The sequence below is a fragment of the Genypterus blacodes genome, unplaced genomic scaffold (genome assembly GCF_046128005.1).
Source record: "Genypterus blacodes isolate CSIRO-AG114 ecotype Tasmania unplaced genomic scaffold, CSIRO-AGI_Gbla_v1 ptg000055l_1, whole genome shotgun sequence".
In the NCBI taxonomy this organism is placed as follows: Eukaryota; Metazoa; Chordata; class Actinopteri; order Ophidiiformes; family Ophidiidae; genus Genypterus; species Genypterus blacodes.
This window is the reverse complement of record NW_027466867.1, coordinates 7,753,816-7,778,521: the sequence shown is the minus strand read 5'-3', so window position 1 is coordinate 7,778,521 and position 24,706 is coordinate 7,753,816. Positions and strand designations below refer to the sequence as shown.

The window sequence follows — 24,706 nt, the reverse complement described above, 5'->3', positions numbered from 1 at the left end:
TCTCTTTCACAGACGGAGGGGAATGGAGGTGACCCCTCCTCCTCCTCCTCCTCTCTCTCTCTCTCTCTCCCTTTCTCTCGCTCCTCTTTCACTGAGGCCATCATTTCTTCGCCATGACGATAGATATTAACCGGAACAAAACAGGTGTTTATGGGAAACCTTCCCTCAAATGAGGTATTTAATTCACACACACACATAGAGGCGCACACACACACACAGACACACACAAACACATACGCACACACATCCCATATCCCTCTTCAGTGCAGAGGTGTTGACATTAGTGCCTCAGGAACAAGACTGAACATCTGCTTCACATTTCATACTTGCCACCCTATGTGTCACGGGCCATGTACACACACACACACACACACACACACACACACACACAAAACTTAAGACTTAACCATAAAATGCATCAAACGAGAATCCAGTGTGGAGGGGTCGAGGGTTATTCTCTTAGTTTGTAGTGTACAGAGTTTGGGATCCATTTTTCAGACTTGGAAATAGATTGAATACCTCACTAGGACAAATAAAGGACAACATTTAATGCTTGTGGTGATAAATAGGGCTACAAACAGGAGAATGAATCATTGTAAAAGAAGAGACGGAGGCTTACATGAGCTCCTGGTTCAGTGTGAGAGGCGGGGGGAGGATCTATGGTGGAGTTTGTTCTTTCTCTTTTTTGTCAGCAGATTGGGGGGAGTCCTCTGTGCTGCAGGAGTTTATGAGTTGTGTGGGGAGTGTGTGGAGGTATGAAGCAGGGTTTACCCTCTGTGGCAACACACCCCTGCCCGTTCAGTCGCATTCATCTCATCTGTCATTCACCCACTCATCGACTCGTCCTCTCAGTCAGAATTCAGAATTTGTCATTTTGTTCATTCAGCTGTAATTATAGACTGAGAGCAGACTGTACAATTTCACTTCCGAGAACGGCTGCCTTTCTCTTTTTTTGCCTCCTTTCTGCCCTTCCTTTCCTCTCCACTCATCCATTTACCAGACCCTCAATTCACCCCTCAGCAAGTAGCAAGACTGTCACCCTCCTGACCCTCTTTTTCACTGCTCCCTCCCTCCCTCTCTCTCTCTCTCTCTCTCTCTCTCTCCCTCTCTCTCTCTCACACACTCTGGGAAATCATGTGACTTCTCTGAAGCAGAGCCCTATAAACCAGCAGCACTTGGGGGGCTCAGTATATGCCGCTCTCTGATTGGCTCTCGCATTCAGATGCTGTTCAATGCCGGGCACACAGCGGAACCCCCTGGTTTCTTCCTCAAGAACGAATGTGATCCTTCATGATCCAAAGGGGGGAGGGTGTGTGTTAGTGCGTGTGTGTGTGTGTGTGTGTGTGCAGCATATGTCTTTAATGACACCTTTTTCGGTAAACGTTGAATATGAAGAGAGCAGTGATTAGATGTCTTTAATGAGTGTGTGGTGTTTACACAAGCTGAACTCACTTAAACACACACACACACTCACGTTAATAAGCTTGAACAGTCCCATTTGCTTTATGTTGGGGGGTGGGAGGGGTTGTAGTGTGGTAGGTCTATAGCTGACTGGAATCAGTGCAAAGGGTTCCCTTTAATCCAATTCAACCCTTGCTGAGATAAAACAGAACATCATAATAAGTGTTACGGTCACTAGAACAAAAGTGTCTCAAAGTGATCGCAGGGAAAACTCTGAACACTGAGGGCTTTTGTTATCTTTAACTGCACAAGCCGGAATCCAAAGGTGAACAAAGGACCTGTTCTGTGTTAAAGTGATTCCGATAATGACAACACAATGGAACAGAGTCGTTCATGTATCAAGTTTGTTGTCACTCTCGTCAATGGTTGGGAAACCTTCCATTTGTCCGTTTGGCACATAGCCTACAAGAGTTAAGTGAACATGTCTTACATTTATGTGGCAAGAGAATGACAGACTGAGCCTTTAAAGTGGATGTAATCCCCACTAAAGGCTGCAGTATTTAATATGAAAAAGAAGCTGTTTGGGCTTATGTGAATGTGACTTTTTGAAGGTCTTTATCTGACACCGATACGCCAACTGGTACTTGTGGCTTCAGCTGCCAGAGAGAAACACAGTCAGAGACACTTAATGATTTTATCCACTGTGGAAACCACAATGGAAAAGTATTGATAAAGAAATGCCAAAGCCGGTGGAGCCTGTTTGATGTTCGCCGTCTCTTTATTATGCAACTGATTGACGGCCACTGTCTGACACCCGCCTACACACTTTCCCCTATAGCGGTCAGTACTGTCAATGCATCCAGTGAGGACTGTGTGTGTGTGTGTGTGACAGTGATTGAATACTATTCTAATGGAAGTAGCAATACTAGCATAACAGTGGTACAGATGTTATTTAAGTAAATGTAAACAATAAGTGTATTCAAGTATCGTTAGTTTAGAGAGTTTTGTTTTGTTGTCAGGTATAAACTTTAGTATCTCCAAATTTGGGATGATTCTGTGTTCTCCGGGCAGGAAAAGAAGGAAAGGAGGGATTTGGGAAAAGAAGTCGGCCAGGAATTAAGACCGGAGCGGAGGAAAGAAGATAAATTGTACGTGAGGAGGAGAAGAAGCGAGGAAGGAAGGATATAGGACATACAGTACACAAGGACAGAAAAAGAAACAATGGCGGATGGGAGAGGGGAGGACAAGGAAGGAAGGAAGGAAGGACACAGGGAACAGGACAGGAGGAAGGATGGGGGAACAAGAGAGAGAGGGGAGTATCTGGTGTTGAATGAATCTAAAATCTCAATCTGCAAACGTTCAAAACAGTATTAAAGTTCTGGACCTGAGCAGATACTATAGTTACTGTGTGCGTGGGTGTGTGTGGGTGTCTCGGGCCCAGCTGCGGCCTGTGTGTGCAGTGACACCTGAGCGTGCAGGAGGATTCTGGTGGGAGGCCACGGCGTTACAGTAAGACGTTTGGCACCCGAGCCGCCTGCCGTCACGCTCCCGCTACCGTGAAAGCAGAAGGAAACAGCGCAAGATTCAAAACAATGCGATCCTGTGTACTTGCAACACGCTACACGCCTCACCAGCGCCCTTAACAACCTGTTTTTGTGCCTCTCAGTCATCCCAGGTAGTTTTTTTGTGTGTTGTTTTTCCTTCCAGTCAGCAGGCACACCCATCCGTTAAGCTGTCCAGTGTTACTGGAAAACCATTTTCAAGAAATTCATTCGCAACTCGAGGAAAAATAAAGTTAGTCACAATGCGTCTCAAATACCGTACAGTGTGTGTGTGTGTGTGTGTGCATGCGAGGGGGGGGAGAGGGGGGAGAAGGGGCGGGGGGGGGGGGCTTAGAAAAATATTGTGGTTTTGAGTGCGCGTGTGTGCGTGTGTGTGTGTCACAACGAGCTGGTCAGTGAGTGTATTGGATGGTTGAAGTGTGTGTTCATATGCGCACACACGTGTTTTTGAGTGCATTCGACTATCTGTATGCTTCCCATATGGTTTTTATTGATCCATGTCCCTGTTATACCCCTTCTGCTCTCTCTCTCTCTCTCTCCCTCTCTCTATGCTGATGGTGAAGGAATGATGGAATGCTGGAGGGTAAATCTCTGGTTTCCTGGAAGCTGGTCTGGCTTTATCAGAAGCGGCTGTGACAATACTGGAGCTGATGGGCCAACCAAACGTCTTTCCTATAAGCGCCCATCAGCCAACAAAAAGCCTTCCTGGAAGAAATAATCAGCAAACCAAAGGCCCTTCCTGGAAACCCAGTGTGGCTTGTTGCAGGGCATGTTTCAAACCTTTCATATTCTTTCCACCTTCAGCGCTCCACGTTGTTGAATTTGGCCAAAGTTCGCGAGTGAAAATGAACGGGAAAAATTTGATTGTAATCAGGCAGGAGGAATGTTATCAATCAAGCCGCGTCAAAACAATCTTTTTAACCATTTTCTCCCTGTTGCACAACTTTCTCTCCGCGTTACCTCGTGGTGCGTTCGAGGTTAAGGCTGTAAGTGGGTGCACAAAACTCTGGGGTGTTGTAAGCATTCCAAACCCAGGCTCAGTTGTTTGAGAGGCGAGTGTTGTGCTTGGCAGGGACACTGTTGACAACTGTTGAGCTGAACACAGCAAGTCATTACCCAAATGAATCATGGTGGAAAGACTTTATAGGAGCGCATGAGATACACAGGAGAAGTGAAGGATACGGGCAGAATATTCCACTCCGACTAACCGGACAACTATGAGGAACATAAATGAGTCATTCGGAGCTGAGCTGGCTTATTTAGACAATGTGTGTTTGTGTGTGTGTGTGTGTGTGTGTGTGTGTGTGTGTGTGTGTGTGTGTGTGTGTGTGTGTGTGTGTGTGTGTGTGTGTGTGAACACACACACACACACACACACACACACACACACACACAAGAACTGGATAATTCTGGTTGAATTTTGGAAAGAAGTCATTTCTGTTTGTCTCTTGAGGTACGTCATTTTCGCCTGTAATTACCCACTCAATCTTGCTCTCATAAACAAATACTCTCACCCACCCTCTTCCACACACACACACACACACACACACACACATTTCCTGGAAGTGTCATTACAGCATCAAGGACTCAGTTAAATCGACAATTAAGAACGGTTTGTATTTGCTGAACGGTTATAATTAGCTGCGCTGAGGTGAGACATACAAACAATGATTAAATGTTGTAATCGCCTTCCCACATTTGCTTCCACAGAAGTGAATGTGTGTGCATGTGTGTGTGTGTGTGTGTGTTGTGCTATGATGGATGCTGTAATGACGCCATTGGCAGTTCCAGAAGAGCTGAAAACTGTCAACAATACAGTTTCACATCTCCCTCCGAATTCTTTACGCAAACTTCATTTCCATTCTTGTCTGCCTTTGTATCTCCCTGTCACACACAGGCACGCACGCACGTACACACACACGCACACACAGACAGACACACACACACACACACACACACACACACACACACACACAAAGACACCTCATTCGCCTTCTCGCATACGCACACTAACATCAGGCAAGCTGTAAAAATTCAACTCAATTAAAGTGCCTCTTTCCTGGAAGCCAGCCTCAGACAGAACACTAGGTATGCAGGGAATAGGAACAGTGTGTGTATATGCAGAGAGAGAGAGAGAGAGAGAGGGATAGAGCGAGAGAGAGAGAGAGAGAAGGGGGGGAGACAGATGAAGAAACTCTCCCGAGCTTAATTTTACCACCTGCAATCTAGCTTGACCAGTCTCTCTCTCTCTCACACACACACACACACACACACACACACACACTTTTGGCTCTGCACTGTTCAATCAAAGACCATCATAAATCTCCCCCATGTGGCCATTTCACCTTCTTGACCTTATACACACATATGTAGTCTTTATATCCACGCACACACACACACACACACACAGACAGTGAGGGAGGACACCATCCACTCTCAGCCCCTCGGGCAGGATGTATAAAACCCTGCTGCATTCCTTTCCAGTTAGGTCCACTCCAATGTGAGCTTTCTACACAGTGACTGCTGTGTCAAAGTGTGTGTGTGTGATGAGAGCAAGAGAGAGAGAGAGAGAGAGAGAGAGAGAGAGTGTGTAATCGAGAGGGGAGCGCTAACCTGAAACAACTCAGTACTTCTGGGAATCCCTTTGTTGCAGTGTTTTGTGTACATCTGTAGGGCATGTGCGTACACACACACAGAGGCCAAATCCTGTCCCCACCCTTCATCACATTCAGCCAACCCTATGGAATTTACCCACAATGCACCAGCAGAGAAAATGAGAAGTGATGATTGCAGTAATTTTAACCCTCCCCTAATGTGTATCCTCACTCTGTGCTTTTCAAAGCCGCCGCCTGCAGACTGAATAAGCACGTCTTTGTTTAACTAGGAAAAGCCATTTGTCAGTAAATAAAGTCTTTGTGGGCTCGGCATTGCTGGAACACAGACGGCCAAACAATATGTTACGGTAAGTTACAGCGTATCCAGTCAATATTGACTCTGTGAGAGAGGGGAAGAGGGAGCGAAGAGGAGGGCCGAGCGACAAACGGCACAGGGGACAAAATAACACACAGGGCAAATGCATTGACTTTTGTAAAAATAGTGCTCTTTAATATAAATTATTGAATATTTTAGAAATATAAATATGTGCAACGTTCCTTTTCATTTATTTTTTGTAATGCTTTTTTTTTTCCATTTGAGATATTACAGCTTGTATTTGCCAGACAAGTGGCCAGCGTTTTTATGCGAGACAAGTCTTTATAAAAGACAAATGATTCACACACACATGAGGTCCACTGCTGTGCCACACATGTACACTTGTGTTGATCTGAAAAAAAAAAAAAAAAACAAGACTGGGATTTGATCAAAGGTGTGTGATCATCATCTTTTTTCTTTTCTTTTCCTTTTTTATCCCTCCTCCTCCCCCCTTAAGTGGTCACAAAATTGAAGATGAAAACGCCACCACTCCAATATGGATCACAGCTGAAGCATGAGCACGGGTCAAATATGATACGGCACAAACACAAAACCAAAGAGGGGCGCCGTGATCACCTCGATCAGATCCCAGTCTTGCGTTTGGTTTTTATAAAAAGAGGCTTTTTTAAAGAATCACCAGTGGGAAGACTTGCCTTCCCGTGACATTCAGAGAGAAAACCCAACTGTCCCGTCCGCTCCTGCTTCAGAGGTATCAAAGGAAGGTAAGATTGGGCTTGAGACCTTTCTACGGTTTCAGGGTTATACTGTCACTGGCCGCGTCACACACACGTGTCCTCCTGTCTCCTTCGTGGGGCGGCGGTATACAGACGAGATCGGGGAGGGAGAGAGGTTGGGATCAGTCAGACACTCACTATAAAAACAGTTTTACACAGAGGTTTGGAGATGACAATGTACACAGACTTTCCCTACGTTTGTATTCCTAAACATGGAGCTTACTGTTGAAATTCACCTGTATCTGTGTGTGTGTGTATGCGCGCGTGTGTGTGTGTGCATGTGTGTGTGTGTGTGTGTGTGTGTGAAAGCAGCACGGCAGCTTGGAGTCTGAATCTAGCTTTACATTTACAGGAGCAGAGTCCTACTCATCGCTTCCACTAAATCACGTCAGTGTTTTTGTTTCTCTATATACCAGTATGTCTCCTCCCCTTTCCCCCCTCCCCAGCCCTCCCCTGTCTCCTCTTCCATTTCCCTTTCCTCCTATTTCCTGCACATCTTTTTACTTTTGTGCAATCCCCGTTAGAGCCTCATCCTCATCATCCTCCCCCTCCCCCCCCCCCCTCCTTTTAACAATATAGTAGATGTGGGTTTTTTTTATCCGGCCTGGTTAAAAATAAGCTCTATTGTTTGGTTTGGTCCCGAGCCAAAGCTTTTGTCTCTGTAACAACAGTCTGTGTTCCGTCACTGTCAAAGCACGTAAACGCTGAAACACGGAGATGGCGGCAATAAAGGTGGAGTGAAGAGGAACAATCAAAAAGAGGGAGAAGCTTTGAAATGGGCCTTTTTTTTCTCTTTGTTCCCCGTGATATCAAAACCCTACATGTGTAGTCTGCACCTGTGTGTTTGTGTGTATCTGTGTTCATGTCCACCCCAAACGCTGCAATGGGGGGAAATTAACACTTGAGTACACACACACACACACACACACACACACACACAGAGAGAACCAAATGCACTCTCAGGTTTGGACCCTTCATGTGGACTTGAGCTCCTCCCTCTTTCTCCCCACCTCTCTGTTCTCCGCTCTCTTTCTTTGTGTCCAGTGATCCAAACTGTTGTAAATGTCAGAGGGGAGAGGAAAGGAGAGGAGGAGACACACTTTCTTCATTACACTGAACCCACAGGGATCACTGGTGGTGTATTGATCGTGCCGTCACTGTCACCGTTACTATTGACCAATCACATTAATCTTCTACGAGGCTCTGCTCTGCGTCAGTCATAGGAATCGTTGACCTTTCACCTCTGGCGTCATCTGCCACTTGACAAATGGTCAGTTCTGCTAAGATGAGGTATCCTGGGTTACCCAAATGAGGCTCCTCTCTAAGACTCTGGGTAAATGTTGTCCATCAGTGCTGGGGCTTGGATCTGAGATCAGATCGGCGTATACTCGCCTGATTCTGATTGTTTACTGAAAACTGACCTCACACCTGCATCTAAGGTTAACTGCTCACCTCCCAATGCACAGAATTGTATATAATGCGTTGAGAACTGGTCTGGTTGAGTGCCATCCTCCGGGCACCTGGTCCTAGTAGCGGAACTTCAGCAGTTCCTGTCAGTCAAATGGGAGCATCGTACTCCTCTAGAAAGTCTCTGAGTGTGTGTGGGAGCTGCTCGTTGCTTTCGGACCCCCCCAGCCCCCTGTTGTTCAGTGTTCTCCTGCAGAGGTGCTGCAGCGAGGAGAGAGCTCTGGACAGAGGCCGCCGCAACTCTAAGGGGATCTTCTCTCCCCCGGTGTGGATCAGATACACGTTAGCGCCTTTCATTTCTGTTCTCCCACCAGACGCCCCGTCTCTGCCCCGTCTAGTATCTGGCCCTTTCCCCATGTAGTGTGCTATGAGTTTTAGCACACAGTCAAACTGCGGGGGCTCGTGGGTGCTTCGGGGGTCTGGCTGTAAGAAGAATCCACCTCCCTCGCTGTGGATGCGCAGGTTCTTGGTTCCGCGGACAGTCTGGACAGACAGGGTGAAGAAGTGATGGTGGTCAGAAGAGTCCCGGATCAGGAACGTACCGGGGGCTTCGGACCGGAGCAGGGAGCTGGCCTCGCGGCCCCCCACGGACCCCCAGTAAAACCCACTCTCCTGCAGTTTACGCAGAGCACACATCACCTTGAACAGAACAGAAAGAACCACGTCATGAATATTCCCTAATATGCTTTGGCCTTTTGAAATCATTACTGAATATCACCTGCAGAGGAACAATAAGACTGGAGCAACTATTTGGCAGATTAAGATCTTTTTAAATGATCAACTAAATTAATTGTCATGACCCTAATTGCAAGATGTGTAGATCCATTACAGCTATTATCTCACACACACACACACACACACACTGGCGATCTACTGTGACTGACCTGCTGGTAGTGGGCATGCGAGCTGAAGGGCTTGTAGCGATGTGGGGCAAGGTTCGACCCCTGACCCCTGCCCTCTGCGCCAGTCGCACCGTTCATGGCGAGGGCGTTCCGTCCCCCAAGGGCTACCATGGCGCCATGGCCCCCTGCCTCTACCTGCTGGTCGAGAGGCAGGGGGCCCAGAGCAGGAGGGTGGAGGAGCGCAGGTAGGAAGGGGCCAGGGGAGGAAGGAAAGGAGGGAGAAGGGAGAGAGGGAGAGAGGGGCGAGGGAGGCGGGGTCACACACCGGGTCCAGGGCCCCGGGGCAGAGGAGTCTGATGCATCCAGAGAGGGGCTGGGTGAGAGCACCTAAACACAGCTGGAGAGGACAGAGCAGAGATTAGGTGGGTGACACACCTGCACAACACAGCACAGACCTGCTACACAACTTTAAGAAGCGTCTAACGTTCAGGCCATAAAGTCGGTGTGGGAATAAACTACTGCACTTTGAAATGTGCGTCTAATATATAGTCCACCCTCATTTACATACATTAGAAGGACTGCATATTAGAAATCATTTGAGTACACACACACACACACACACCACTTAATACAGCCACAGAATAACCATAGTTACCAGTTTATTATCTATGGCTGTAGAGTCTAATGCAATCCATTATCGTCCATCATGGCACCAATAACCATAGAGACTAGGTTAGTTGACTTATTCAATGATTAAGTTAGAGAAAATCACACAAATCAATACTGACCATAGAGTCCACAGTGTCAACATAAACTGACCCTTGTAGCTTTGTAAAGGCAGAAGTTGTTGGACTGCACACACACGCGTACACACACATGCACAGAGGTGAGGATGCACACATGCAAAAAAAAAGGGAAACACTGAAGTCATTTGGTTCAGTCTCGTCCAAATGCAGTTAAGGGCGACATGACAAATGCAGCAGTCAGGACCAGGCGGGTTATATTTAGTTTAAATGAATCCTCGGTTTACTCGCGTTGAGCCTGCTGCTGCTGCATCGTGCAGCCAGACAGCAACTGGATCCTGATTGCTTTCAATTGTCTTCGATCGGGCGTACCGCAACAAGGGATTCCAGAAACGGGGTCACTGTGAAAGAGAGAGACACCGGCGCGTTTTGCTCTTCCTCCTCCTCCTCCTCCTCCCCCCCCCACACACATTTTCCGCTAAACAGTCCCCTTCTTCCCTGCGTGGTCGCGTCACAGAGGCCCCATTCTCCCGTTTCACCGCGGCTACAACGAGGCGTCCCGTCCGCTCCGCTACGCTCCGACCCCCCCTCCTTCATCGGAAAGAACGCTAAGTTTGCACCGGGAGAGAGACGGTGGTTTCAGCCGGAGGCGCCATGGCGGATCCGCTGTTGCTCCCACACAAATCGCTCCTCCATTCACAAGAATTCCCAAAACAAGCCTGAAATTACGATCCGGGCACAAAATAGAAGTTCCGACCGGGAATAAACGGCGCATGCACCGCAAGGAGCCCCGGCAGCTGAATGACATAAATAACATAGCGTAATTCGCATAATAATCGTTCGTTTTTGTCCCTTACAGAGTGATGATGATGATGGTAGTGGCGGTGGTGGCTTTTCACCAGCTTTTCTAACTTACCTTGCGGATCTGTTCAGCTCTGCACCGCAGCCGCTCGTCGTAAATGGATAAAAAATCCAAACTACCCGAGAGTAGTACTAGATAAAATATTAACTCAGGCATTAAAATCCAGAAAAGTGTCCCTGTGTGGGTTCGTCCTGAGCGGAGGAATGTGGTGGGATCAGCCGAGATGTCCGTATCCGTGTGTTTGGAAGGTTACTGGAGGTTGTTTCCTATGAGTATAGGCTTGAATCGTAAGCTTGAATCGTAAGGGCTCCTCCTCCGAGCCCCTTCCAGTAAGCTCACACGCACACACACACGCGCGCGCGCGCGCACACACGCACACACACCCGCACACCCGCACACACACATACACTCACACACTCTCCCGTGCGCTCCTGGAAGATTGCCAATAAATAATCACGGTGACCTTTGCCGGGCTGTTTCCTGGTACTAGTGGGTTCCCTTCTCGACAAGGTGAAAAAGTTAAAAGCTGAAGATATGGCAGATTTTAAATTATATGAGCGATGGGGAGCGAAGGGGCGCAGACTCAGCAGGCTGCGGGTTTATACGCTCATACACACCGACGGTTTGCAGTTTAGAATGTGTGCAGTTTTGATGCAATCCATTACCACAGAGCCCTGCAATAAATCCTGCCTTTGTGCAGCTGATGATATCCAGCTTCTGTTGACACTGTCTAGTGTTGATTCAACTCAATAGTAATTTCTCAGGCCGCAGCTTTGTTGCATATTTAAACATGCTTATCATCTTTTACTGGATGTGGACAGAATATTGCACACAGAGTTTTACAATGGTAGGATCTGTTTTGTTTTTTTTAATACAAGTCTACTGCATTGCTTTTTATTGGATTGTACAGGGTTTAATAATCAAATCATTGATGTTTTGCTTTGGGCTCTGGTGGGCATTTGTCAATATTTCTTGCCATTGTGGAGACTAAATGTTTAGTTGATTTGTCGAAATATATTTTAGGGCCATAGTTACTGGTAGTGTAATATTATATTGTGCTGTTGAGTACAATAAATGTAATCGTTTTGTTTTTGGGATAAGCATTGAAGGATGCATCGTCTCATTTTCAATAGGCCCCTCTTGGTGAACCAATGTATTATGACATCATTTCTATTGTATAATAAACAAGCATGAATTTAAAAACAAGAAATAGTAGAAAAACACAATGGTGTTCATAACATACAATAAAATCATTACCTTATCAAAACTGCAGCAAAGTTTCTAGGAAAACTTGTTTCTGGTCAAACTCAAATTGTGGCATGAACGAGCTGTACTCACCTGAACTGACCTCAGACTTTCACCTCTTCTCAAATACAAAACAAAACAACTTTACCCCCTGATCATTGCTAAATCAAATATTGATTTACAAAGTCTAACCTAAGTGCATATAGAATTTTTCTTTGTAGGAATCAAATTGCTGTGAAGCCAGCATTTCACAGCCCTGGGGTTTGTTTATAAGTGATGCTTCTTGTTATTGCGGCTAACTACTATTTACTTTACTACTATCACTTTGATTACATAGGGATCAGACTTAAGTATTTCATGCGGAGTAAATCACCTGATGATACTCGAACAAAACAAAGAAATGTGTTTGGAAGTGGTGTATACTGAATATAAATATCTACTGTCTTAGTCTGAAGCCGTTTTGTTTCCCGGTCTGTCCCTGCAATACAAAACTATCACAAGTTGGTATGCAGCCTGACCACTAGGGGTCGCTTTCAACGCACCACAATAAACAAATTATAAATGGACAGTCTACCAAGGCTGTGTCACTCATACATTTTGAAATAGTTATGAAATTTATTGTTGTTTATAATTATAATAAATAGTAGTGTCCGGTGCCGATAAACTGTTTAGTTGCAAGGGAACGTAAATATCACTGAACACAAAGTTGTATCGATAAAGTTTATTCAAGCAACCTGCGCAGCAACAATGGCGGCTCCCAGGTCGTGGAGGAGGCTTGTGAACTCCATGTACTCACCGGCCCTCGCCGGAGTTTTTACAAGAATTTCTGACAGACTCTTTCGTGCACGGGACAGAAACAGAGGGTAAGAGACGCCGCTCGTCTCCGGCGACAGGAACGGTGACGCCTCGTTACTGCAGCGCTAATGTCAACCAATGCTAACAAGGGGGAGAAATAAAGGCAACTCGCTAATGTAGTTCACGACAATGTGTCCATTATCGGACACGTAACTAATTGACTGGTGTTTTCACCTTAGATCGCCTAGTTGACATCTTGACAGCGAACACACAATATTCGAAGGTGTTTGAGCTTAACATTAAGTGACTACGAGAGTAAAACCGTGTCTGAAAATGCAGCTCACCTTCAATTTTTTGTTGTAAATAGCTGCTCGAGTGTACACTTTTAAGGGGGCTGTACATGATGTCCTCTGCGAAGGTTGCGTAAGAGGCTGAGAGCTGCTTCCTCTCCGGTCAATCAGTCAGTTTGAGAATTGCCTTGTTGCCTTGTACACGATTGGATACCGCTGAATTATTGCGCAATGTTTTAGTCCCCAAAACTTTTATGAAGGGCAAGGTTACACTTCTATACTCTGCTGAGAACAAGACAGGAGAGGCTCAATCCACAGGCTGATGAGCTCCATGCCAAGTCAAACACTTCCTTATGAACTGTCACACCTTTACTGGAAGGGTTAAAGCCTTCCTGTATTAGTGTTTCCAGTAAACACTAATATCTCCTTTTTGTTTTTAAGATTAAAGCCTTGGCACTTTGATAAAGCAACACGGCCCATAGTGAAGAATGAGGATGTAATGAGAAGGGACTTAAGTGAGAGAGAGAGCGCTAGAGAGAGAGTCCCTGCATACTTCAGATCAAACTTGAGGAATGTCACGTCCACACACATGCAGAGTGATGTCACTCACTTCCACAGCTCTTCCATTTACTGCAATGACTCGTATTGTGAACTTGAATCTCCATCTTGCATTACTTGGTTAAAAAAAAAAAAATTGTTTCATTGATACGGCAACAGTCTAGACTGCTGTCAAACTGAGTATGGGATGGTTTGTTTGTGGGCAATCACTCAAAAGGCAAGTAAGTAGGAAGGTATTCAGCCCTCTTTTCGTCTATACTTTATGTCTCCACCTTGTCCATTATGTACAAAATCTACTTTGATCTTTATCCATATATTACTGTTTGCCAATTAGTTTTATGGCTGCACTGAGCTTTAATCTTGAAGCTTGAGTGGTGCTTTAATCATACCATAGGTATCTCTGTTACGCCCTTTATCGTTTACCACTTCCAACACATTCTAAAGGCCCTGTGATCAGCTGACCAGCAGTTACCAAACTGTCCTCCCTTGGGTTCTCACCTTTGTAACTGGCACGGCAGTAAAAACAGATAATTCAGCTCAAGTTAAGAGGGTGTGAGGAAGATCGGTTGGAAGATGGTGTCTGTATGAGGAAGCCAGAGACCAAAACAAAAGGGGAAGTCCCGTCATTGTGTTTAGGGTGCAGAAGAGAGGTGTTTACTGTTTCTAGTCTCACTGCTCTTGTTTCCTTCAGGCTTTTTGTCTGAGGTTGGTGTGGGTTAAAGCCAAACCCAAACGTAAAACCACTGCTGTCCTGCTCTTCTCAGGCCTGTGTGTGTGTGTGTGTGTGTGTGTGTGTGTGTGTGTGTGTGTGTGTGTGTGTGTGTGTGTGTGTGTGTGTGTGTGTGTGTGTGTGTGTGTGTGTGTGTGTGTGTGTGTGTGTGTGTGTGTGTGTGTGTACGTACGTCTGACCCCCTTGCTGGAGGGTCACATCCATGTCAGAGGGTCACACTCCACCCCGTCTTTCTTTAATGTGGTTTCCTTTGTCTGACCGATCGTGTGGTTACGCAGTAGACAAAAGGAAGAAAGGATCTGGAGTCTGGGTGAATGCAAGGAGACAGACAAAACATAAAATCCACCTGTTGATCTGTGTACATTTGTGTGTGTGTGTGTGTGTGTGTGTCAGGGAGAGATTTATAGATACTGTTATAAATCAAAACTGGCAGATCTCACCTTATATACACACCTTGTCAGTCATGATGTGGGTTTGAACTTCTTTTATGTCCTCGTTTTGTTGCATGTCCTTGTCTCGTCTCACGTCCCCGACTGTCACCGCTGTGTATTAGAGCCTGGTAGAAGAAAGAGACGGACAACGCAAATTGAGGTTAAAAGGTTACATACAGTCAAACTTTACCGCTCCGTGTGTGTGTGTGTGTATCACCCAGGTCCTCGGTGCTGCTGTTGGCCCCCCTGCTGGCAGAAGCTGACCCGGCGCCCCGACACGTCTCCAGGCCCACCGCACAGGGCGTCGACGGACTCAACCCCCGCTTCCGATGGATGGCCGAGCACGTGCCCGCCTTTAGGGTGCCGGGAACCCACATCCACATCCTCACCTCTCCAGAGCAGTTTTACCAGACGATGAAGGTGGGTCACTGCAGGAATGAAGTCTGAGCAGAGAGTCTGATAGTTTGGTCTTATCAGTTGCCATTAGAGGCTGATGTGTCTATTTTGTGTTTCCATAAAAAAGTTAAACACGTCTCAGCTCTTTTCCACCTCGACCGTCCAATTCTTTGTCAATGTTTTTGTCCAATCTTTGAGGAAATGCGAGTGGAATGCAATGTGAATGTGATACATCCTTTAGCAATTACCATCACATTTGTCTCCCACGCCACTTCCTCATAACGTTTCACCTCAATGTTCCTGAGTGACATGGTCTTGAAAGATAACTCAGCCTCTACACACACTATGCCACATGTCACATTCTTCTCATGGCTTTCGGACTGATTGATGTTTTTTAATTTTCACATTAGAAGTTTGAATTTAGCAGGAAGTGAGTTTTAGTTGCGAGTACAAAATGAAAACCGTGTTTGTTTGTCTTGGCGGCACCAGCTTGTGGCGTGTTTGTGTTCGTTAGTTAGCATGTTCTTTGCCACTGCTTCCTTATTGTTCTGACTGTTTGTACCTTCAGGCGCGAATCAAGACTGCGAAGAGGCGAGTGGTGATGGCGTCGTTGTATCTGGGGACTGGGCCACTGGAGCAGGACCTGGTGAGGACATTGGTGTTTGTGTGTCAGAAGTATAACGGGGCCCAACATAAGTAACTGATCAGAGATGTGGACGATGTAATGCAAACCGGCTACACTAAATGATCCGAAAATGCAAACGGTATAAAGAAACCAATGGCCGCAGTGCCGGGAAAGCCTCGCGTAACAACATTAACCCGGAGGAAACCACAGTCTGGACAGATGCTCATATTCAGCTGTGTGTGTGTGTGTGTGTGTGAGTGCTTCAGCTCGTATGAACGCCATAGAGCCTAAATTACAGTAAAGAGCTCAGACAAGTCCAACATGTGTAATTACAGTGACAGGGATTTTATTTTCAAGCTCTGGTCCGCTTGTCGTTTAGCGGTATGAAGCGAACTCTGTCCGGTCCCCAAAAAATGTGTGTTTGGTCTTTGTGGTTAAGACCTAAGAATGAGTGTAAACTGAAGGTGCCGGTTGACCACCGAGGCCTCAGCCTGCCAACGCAGCCTCTGTTCCAGGATTAGCACAGATACTTGGCTGCGGTGGAGTCGCACCTGTGCAAAGGTTCTGCTGAGGTGAAGCTGGTGAGAAACACAGGTGCACGCAAGCAGAAGGGAGAAACGGGGGAACCAAGGCAACCAACAAGGACATAGATACAGACAAAAAGAAAAATTGAGAAAATGAAGGTCTTAGATGAAAGAATAAAGACTTATCTGATTGAGATCTAAAAAGGGGGTTGATCCTTTTCTGCTTTACCTTTTTAAAAGTAGAATATCCCCGTTTCAGTGATGCAAAACATCCACACATTGATCAAAATAGCAATTTCCTCCTCAAGTTCCATAATCAAATTTTCATGGAGGAGGAGTTGTAATCATATCAGTCACATCAGACTGGTGGCATCTAATTCTGTAAACCTCCCAGTCAGCACACAGTCCAGTCCAGAATCTTGTCTTGTGGACGCTGCAAGATATTATTTATTTTTCATCCTAATCTAATCTCCTTCCAACCCAACGCACCTCTGCCAACAACGCCGCAGATCTTATCCCAGCTTCATAAATGTCTCGCTCTCGCTCTCGCTCTCTCTCTCTGGCTGCACGTCGGTCTCAGATCTTATCAGTCATCCCTCAGAGTCGACGAGGAAGAAAAGCTGCAGTTGTTTTTGTAAATATTAATCGGAAATGGATCTGACACAGAGGGATGATGGCCACCATGATGCTCAGATATTTGTGTGTGTGTGTGTGTGTGTGTACTTTCAGGTGGACTGTATAGAGGAAGCGTTGCAGCGCTCACAGGACAACAGTCGGGACATAAAGGTTTCCATATTATTAGACTACACACGGGGCTCCAGAGGTTTGTAGACACTAACAAGACGTCACTAAGCCATCGATTAGGACTTAATTAATCACATTACCAGTTTATCGAGCTGATGATCGTTTCTCTTCCGTGTCTCCGCGTCCAGGACAGATTAATTCCAGGACCATGCTGCTGCCGTTGTTGCAGGAGTTCACCTCGCAGGTGCGCGTCTCTCTGTACCACACGCCAGACCTGAGGGGGCTCCTGCGTCTGCTCGTGCCCCAGCGCTTCAACGAGACCATCGGAGTGCAGCACATCAAAGTGTACCTGTTTGACGACAGCGTCATCATCAGCGGGTGGGTTGGTGGTCCCCGTTTCCATGGTGTTTAGGGCGTAAACAAAGGGTCTCTTACTGACCTGACTTTCGTTCGCAGGGCCAACCTGAGCGACTCGTACTTCACCAACAGACAGGACCGCTACGTCCTGCTGGAGGACTGCGGTGAGGTCGCCGACTTCTTCAGCGAGCTGGTGGACGCTGTGGGCGACGTTTCCCTGCAGCTCCAGCCCGACGACTCGGTCACCATGCTGGAGGGAATGGTTCACCCGTATAAAGGTACAACAACACAACACTGATGAGTTATTAAGCATTCATCAACCGGCCATCAATTAGAGTTGTACAATAATCTTTGTGAGAGATGTTAAAGTTCAGTGGAAATGCAGTTATCAAACAATCAGATATAGCAAAATGGAAAAAGATGAAATCACTTCCACATTAGGGATTTTAACACCCGAGCATCGATGTTTTACTGTAAATGTGTTCATGCTCGCCAAAACCGCGTGGTGGGTTTTAGGAGTAATCTAGTCCGGTAACCCCCCCGAGGATACACAGATCTGTGTTTGCCCTCTAACCTTCCTAAATGTTTTGACACTTGATGTTCAGTTACGGTGGCGTTTGCTGGATTCTCAGCTTGGTGAGCTGGTGGATTTTGCTAATGGAGCTTGAAAGCTTAGACAGGCGAATAGATGATGGTTAGAGAGACTCTGTGTGTGTGTGTGTGTGTGTGTGTGTGTGTGTGTGTGTGTGTGTGTGTGTGTGTGTGTGTGTGTGTGTGTGTGTGTGTGTGTGTGTGTGTGTGTGTGTGTGTCAGTCACGACAGATGAGAAAGATGGAGAGAGCTCTTGCGGTTGGCCGGCCATGCAACCGGATGTGAAATTGTCAGTATTTTGTGTATACACAAAACAAAATACACACACACTCATACTGTGTGTCCGTAACTGGAATGCTGGCTGCCAGGATGTTCGGTTGAGGGATGAATGACATCATGTCTGCAGGACTGGACTGCTGTTGTAATGAACACCAGGAATAGAGTTGTGATGTCACGGTGTTGCTGGAAGACGATATGGAGTGGGAACTGGGAGGGAACACACACACACACACACACACACACACACACACACACACACACACACACACACACACACACACACACACACACACACACACACACACACACACACACACACACACACACACACACACACACACACACACACACACACACACTTTTATCGAACTGGTTTCAGTCTTTGCCTCCTCTGTGATTCAGGCCTGCAAGTGGTCAGTAATACACACACCCACACACACACTCTGTGCCCAGAACAGTATGACCCTGTGAACATCTGTCTTCAGTCTGCATCCACTCACCTTTGCCTGTTGCTCTTATGCGTCACATCTCCAACGGCAACCAGGCAACAGGGAGGACTTCTCGGCTGTGGCCCAGAGGAGGATCATGGAGGTTGTGGACGCGGCACAAATGCGTCAGCAGCTGCAGAGCCAGGCGGAGGAGTCTGAGAACGAGGGGGCGAGCGAGGGCGAGGAGGACACCTGGGTGTTTCCTCTGGTGCAGATGAAGCCGCTGGGAATCCAGGTGGACGAGCAGGTCACACAGGTTAGATCCCAGGGACTAGACAGCCGCCGTCTGCTGCTGATTGGGACCTTTGCTCCTATAATCTTCATTTACCGACCAATCATTCTTTATGCTTTCCTGTATCTTTAAATGATTTCTTTTAACTATAGTGATCTAAAGGTGAGCTGTGGTTGGTTTATAGCTTAATGGTTCTTTTTTTTACACCAGACTCAAACATGTCACGTTACACAGGTGCTGCTGTGTTGATTGCGACTCCCTAAAATGAGATTAGACCAGGAACTTAATGTAATAAAGGAAACAAGTATCACTATTTACCTTCTCCCTGATCCTCCAGCGCCTGCTGACGGAGGCGGAGCCGGACACCGCCGTGTTTCTAACGTCGGGTTACTTCAACCTGACCCGGGCGTACATGCGGATGGTCCTCGGGGCCGGAGCCAGCTACCGCATCCTCACTGCCTCCCCGGAGGTCAACGGCTTCTTCGGGGCCAAAGGCGTGGCCGGAGCTATTCCAGCAGCTTACATTCACATCGCCAGACAGTTCTACGATAAAGTGTGTCAGCTGGGCCAGCAGGACCGAGTGCACCTCCACGAGTACCACAGGCCGCTGTGGACCTTCCACGCTAAGGGTGAGAGGAACCAACACAACACACACACACACACTCGCAGCCATGTCAGCACTAAACATTCCCACACATCAAATACACAAAGTAGCAGGAGATGTTACGAGCCAAGAGACGACTAAGAGGATACACAAGTATCTGCAGAGTGTTTTTATTGGAGAAAACATCTGGTTATCACACAGTTATGGGGCAGTTTGAGATTTTATACAGAAGGGAAGAAAAGAAAACGAGACAACAGAAGAAGAGAATGAAAACAAGGAAGAGAGCACAGATGTGTGATGTACATGTGAATGAAGGCAACAGCAACCAACCACCGCTAGATACAGTAAGATACTGTTTAAAAATGACAAGACAAGGTAACCATGGAGACTTAAATGACATCAGTTTTTACAGGATGATGTTGTTCCAACGTACCAGCAAGAAAAGAAAAGGGGGAGATACAGGGGGAAAACAAGGGGAAGAAATCGGCTAATACTTTAACGTATCAGTGTTCCTTCTCCCTGTGAAGTTGTGGCAGCTGTGGTATGTAGCGTGAGAGACGACGGCTTGTACAGTCACGGTGTCATAGCCTCAGGACCAGGATGTACGCTCACACACTCTCTCACACACACACACACTCTCTCATACTTGGGGTTTGGAGAGATGCTGGGGATTTCTGCATGTGCTTCCTTTTAGTTGTGGTCTGGGCCGCCCGGCGTCTCTACTGGAAACGGCCCCACTAATGTTTCTGACGCATTCACCTCTGCTCTCTCCTCTCCTGCAGGTCTGTGGTATTACCTCCAGGGGCAGGACCGGCCGTGTCTCACTCTCATCGGCTCGCCTAATTTCGGTTACCGCTCGGTTCACCGTGACCTGGAGGCCCAAATCGCCATAGTTACAGATAATCGGGAGTTGCAGACCCAGCTGCAGGAGGTCTGTCGGTTTATCCGTTACCACAGCCGGGAATTATGACTCCACACACGCACGCACACAGCCCACACACTTGTATCTTATGCTGTGTGTGTGTCTCTCAGGAGCAGGAGATGCTGTATCAGCGGTCCACCGAGGTTTCCGGCTCTACGTTTGAGCAACCGGACCGACACGTCAAGCTGTGGGTCAAACTAGTCACTCCCTTAATCAAGAACTTCTTCTGAGGCGTCATCAGGTACGAGCAAGCTGACACACAACATCTGAGCCAAGTGAACAAAAAGCAGCTCCCCCCTGAACACACACACACCACACACACACAGTAAAACGAATGAAATGTGTGCAGTCATCGTGGCGAGTCCCAAATTGCAGGCTCCATCCTGGCCTTCCCAGCAGCCTTTCCCAAATCACCCAAGTGCGAGCGGGACAATGCGTCTGCTGATTCACTTCTGCGCAGGAGTGAGTCAGCGCGGTATTATGGCGATGATTTGACAGTGCGGTTTGTGTTACCCTGAGCCTCAGGCGCAGGGTCCTGTCACGACTTGGTGGAGTTTCACGCGAAGCAGAGGAGTCGCAGGGTTCAGCCGCTCCGGAGGGGGAAATCCTGAAGAGCGGTTAACGGGCCGTGCCGGCTGGGTCAGACTCCAGAGTTCACGCTGACCAGATCGTGTTTGTCCTTCCTCTGCCAAGACCCGGCCCCGTTGTCTGGTCTCAGAAATGCGTCTGCTGGGTTCAGTGGTTGAGAGTTTGGCCTTAAAGCAGGGAAGAAGTGATTAGTGTTCGGTCTATGCTCTCCTGTTAACATATCAACACGTTATATATGTTAGTTCACAAGTCCAAACCTGTGAGGCGCAGAAGCACACGTGTGTCTCGTTCCTGGATTCACTGGACAAATTCTATCTCCAGCTTCAACAAATTTAATCAATTACACATTTGAATTCCCCATGAAGTCCCATCTTATCTTTTAAATCGGAATTCAAGATGAACTTATAACCATTAGCCACGCCAGAAATGCAGTTCTTCAACTTATTTTAGATCAACAACGCAGAATGACTTTGCACTCTGAGCATTCTTTGGTTAACTTGTTTGTGTAGTTAAAGGTGTTGAGAGACAAACACACAGACTGCTTCATAAATGCTTAATGACAGAAACACTGTCATCATGTAAGATCAGAACGTTCCTCTCTTGGCTCAAGCAGCAGCAGGTAAAGACAAAGCCATCGGTTGTTTTTGGTGTTTTTAACAGCCGGCTCTTTCACTCGAGATGACAGTTGAAGATTGAGTGGAATACACTCAGCGTTTTTTCTCAGAACAGGAAATAAGGGCTGGAAAATGACGGTAAATGGGTGGCGTCTTATCGCTACCTGTGAAAGAAAAAAAAAAAGCCTCTGATCTGCTGCCAAAAGGAAAGAGTCGTAACGAGATTATCTTTCAACACGCGAGGATTATTATCCGACACACACAGCAGACGAGCAGCTCGAGAGCACATTTTTGTCTGTAACTGGAAAAGCGATATGTTCTGGAAATCCTCGTGTTACCGGCACGATGACGTGGAGACGGAATGTGAACAATGGAAAATACAAATGCCTCAGTCGCGTTGTCATAACCACCATCTCCGTCTCAGCTCTGCCTACGAGCTGCAGTCAGACGAGTCACAGCACTGAGGCGATGGACGCAGTGATCAGCTGGATTCTTATAGATCCAGATGAAGATGTTCAAAACTGCTCTGAAGGTTCTGGGCAGCAGAATGTGATAAGCAAAGTGAATTCAGAGTGAGATTGACTTCATATTAAAGGAAGGGATTTCAGATTGTAGAGATGATGTAGTTTTAGATTTCAGGACTATGTCTTAAGCAGCTGTTGTGGAAATGTAAATCAAAGGTGCTGAGTCTATTCCTGGTAGTCAAGTCCAGGCGTTTCCTGCTAAGGAAGCCAGGAACTTTGATTATTTTTAGCAGGATGCTGCTTCTGTTTCATCAGTGTTGTCATTGTGTAGTTTGAAGTGGATGCATGCTAGAGTTTCAGAGTGTGTAAGAGTCTGAGGATGAGGAGGAGGCGGCTCATAGCAGGGTGAAGAAGACCAGCCTGCACCTTTATCTTCACACCTTCATATCTCAGCAGCTAAGCTTCTTTGGTCGCTGTGTTAGACTGACTTACACTTGTATGAATCATAATACATTCATGATACATCTGCTAAAATATTAATTTGATCAGGTGTTTCTAAAGAATGTCTAAACGTTCAGGTAAGTAAACACAACAGAAAGCTCTCAGATTAGCCGTCACAGGTTCCTTTGTTGATGAACGAAAAACATTCCCAGCTCACATCTTATCAGATCTGAACCATTATGTTCTAATGTTATCAGCCACATCGCTGTAATTTAGCTTCTGATTAACTGCTCCGTTTAGTAGATCCTCAACGACCTTATGTGTTTGTGTTCGTATTAATAGAAACACGGTGACTCAGAGCCGAGCAGAGAGGGTTCAGGTCTTTGTCCGCACTCACGCTCACCTGTTTGTGATGCGTGTATTTATGATGGAGAGGAAAAAACAAAACAGAGCTGCACAACAATGGCTTTACCGCTCAGACGGATACTAAAGTGCTTATCTGCAGCACAGGCAGTCGTGTCGATTCTATTGTTAGGAAGCAGTGATAACAAGGTTGGAACATCTCCAGACTCTTTTTTACCCACAATGAAATAATCTGAGTTGAAAGCAGGTCACAGATTTCCCACATTCATGAATCCTTGAACACCTCGGCTACCTGCTTCTGATGGACAAGCCTGCCCTCTAGTGGGGATGTAGGGACCCTTCCTTTGGTGGCACTCATACATGGAGCAGAACAGTTGTGTTGCCAAGCTTCTGCCTTGTAAATAACCTTCACATCACAGCATTCAGAGAACTCATAACTCTGCCAGTTCTACACCGACATGTTGACTTGGCTTAATGGTGCCAATGATTTAGAGAGAAAAGATAAAACCTTACAGCTTCACACAAGGTTGAATTGTGCAAATATGACCTCCCCTGCAATAAAAGTGCTAATTTTAATTATGGCCATTTTTTTACTATGTTGATTTAGCACCACCTACAGGCCAAATGATCAAACTTGTGCAGTGTCTTTTGGAGTAGATACACGCACACATCGACCACAATTACAAGAATCTGACAAGCAATTAGAGGAAAAATGAAGATAATATGGAGAATAAAGAAAAACCTTTTACTTGTTGGTGAGGCAGGTGTCATCTCTTCAGTCCTGAGGTTGAGGACGTGGGTCTACTGTTGCCGAAGGCCTGGACTGGAATATCAGAGGCCTGATGGGGAGTGAACGTCGGTGTCCCATGAAGTCACTCGCAGTCTCCCACAGCAGCTGTTTACTGTGGTGACGTCACATGCTGGAACTGAACCTGGTTTACTGCAAAACTGTGACAAGGTCAGACTGTTTGTTTTACTAAACCTGACTCATGGCGCTGTGGATGTCTGACTTTGTACATGCACTTGAAAATGTATTTTTTACAGTACTACAAACATTTCCTCATTACTTGTTTGCATGTGCAAGAATGCAGCTTGGACATTTTTCAACTTGTACATCACTGATGGGCATACTGAACAATTTACAATTCCTCACAGAGCCTTATTAAGCTTTTAAGAGCTCGTACTGTTTGTTTATCCCTCAAGCTGTAATCAACCTAAATGTACAGTTTGTGTAATTTTCTCTTGTCTATTGAACGACAATGCAGTACATTTCATAAAGTATTAAATGTGTGATTGAATAAAGAATTTAATTAATAATATGGCTCATTTTTAACCCTTGGTAGAACATGTTAGTCACAAGTCTTGAGTGTCAAAGGTCGGCAGAGAGGTTTAAGGGCAATATTGACATTTTGATTGATGTGCTTGCTTCTGGATTATCGGCCTGCGTGACAAGATGAACTACCGGTGCACTTGTATGTTGGACTACTTTTAGCAGGTAATCGAGGAGAAAGAAAAAAAAAAAACAATATTCAAATGAAAAACGTGCCGGTCGCAAATATTTGTGTGCAAACTTTTAATGAGACAAAACTGAAAATAAATTACAAGAAATCTGGATAAATAACTTTGCATTACCTTCATTTCCATAAACAGTGCTCTGACAGAAGGAAACAGCAGTAGAAAACAGGCTTAGAAAAACATTTGTGACAAAACAAAAAAAGACTAAACACTGAACTCAAACATAACTTCCCAGACGGATTCAACCTCGGCCTGCACTAAGAATGCCTTTAGTCCGACAACGAGATGAATCCGTGTCTGGGGAATCGACTGCAAATAATCTAAACTAA

General features: G+C 46.2%; 2 protein-coding genes and 1 long non-coding RNA gene across 5 annotated transcripts; 1 reads left to right on the top strand and 2 right to left on the bottom strand.

Moving 5' to 3' along the window:
• Positions 1-6,372: 6,372 nt before the first annotated feature.
• socs3b (suppressor of cytokine signaling 3b) lies at positions 6,373-10,884 on the bottom strand. Its single transcript, XM_076151536.1, has 3 exons — positions 10,636-10,884; positions 9,019-9,373; positions 6,373-8,773 (listed from the first exon to the last, which is right to left on the bottom strand). The coding sequence occupies exons 2-3, from the start codon at positions 9,145-9,147 to the stop codon at positions 8,225-8,227; spliced, it is 678 nt and encodes a 225-aa protein (XP_076007651.1). The 5' UTR covers positions 9,148-9,373; positions 10,636-10,884; the 3' UTR covers positions 6,373-8,224.
• Positions 10,885-12,535: 1,651 nt separating this feature from the next.
• pgs1 (phosphatidylglycerophosphate synthase 1) lies at positions 12,536-24,436 on the top strand. 3 transcript variants are annotated; one of them, XM_076151520.1, is made up of 11 exons: positions 12,536-12,689; positions 14,852-15,050; positions 15,595-15,672; positions 16,905-16,998; positions 17,108-17,297; positions 17,376-17,554; positions 18,691-18,890; positions 19,204-19,495; positions 20,253-20,401; positions 20,503-20,633; positions 23,623-24,436. In XM_076151520.1, exons 1-10 carry the CDS (start codon positions 12,574-12,576, stop codon positions 20,620-20,622), a joined length of 1,617 nt encoding a protein of 538 aa, XP_076007635.1. In that variant the 5' UTR covers positions 12,536-12,573; the 3' UTR covers positions 20,623-20,633; positions 23,623-24,436. The 3 variants fall into 3 exon arrangements, with proteins under 3 accessions (XP_076007635.1, XP_076007634.1, XP_076007636.1); XM_076151519.1 differs by having other exon boundaries at positions 23,627-24,428; XM_076151521.1 differs by lacking the exons at positions 20,503-20,633; positions 23,623-24,436 and having other exon boundaries at positions 19,883-20,371.
• Positions 19,890-23,680, bottom strand: LOC143001768 (uncharacterized). Its single transcript, XR_012963723.1, has 2 exons — positions 23,612-23,680; positions 19,890-21,147 (listed from the first exon to the last, which is right to left on the bottom strand). It is a non-coding gene; the product is annotated as an uncharacterized LOC143001768 (long non-coding RNA).
• Positions 24,437-24,706: the final 270 nt, after the last annotated feature.

Bases quoted from the DNA above. Each gene is read 5' to 3' on its own strand.
- socs3b (XM_076151536.1), bottom strand. From the start codon at position 9,147: ATGGTAGCCCTTGGGGGACGGAACGCCCTCGCCATGAACGGTGCGACT. The intron at 8,774-9,018 runs GTCAGTCACAGT...GTTCTGTTCAAG, and splicing joins CGCATGCCCACTACCAGCAG to GTGATGTGTGCTCTGCGTAA.
- pgs1 (XM_076151520.1), top strand. From the start codon at position 12,574: ATGGCGGCTCCCAGGTCGTGGAGGAGGCTTGTGAACTCCATGTACTCA. The intron at 15,051-15,594 runs GTGGGTCACTGC...TTGTACCTTCAG, and splicing joins AGTTTTACCAGACGATGAAG to GCGCGAATCAAGACTGCGAA. The intron at 16,999-17,107 runs GTTTGTAGACAC...CTCCGCGTCCAG, and splicing joins CTACACACGGGGCTCCAGAG to GACAGATTAATTCCAGGACC.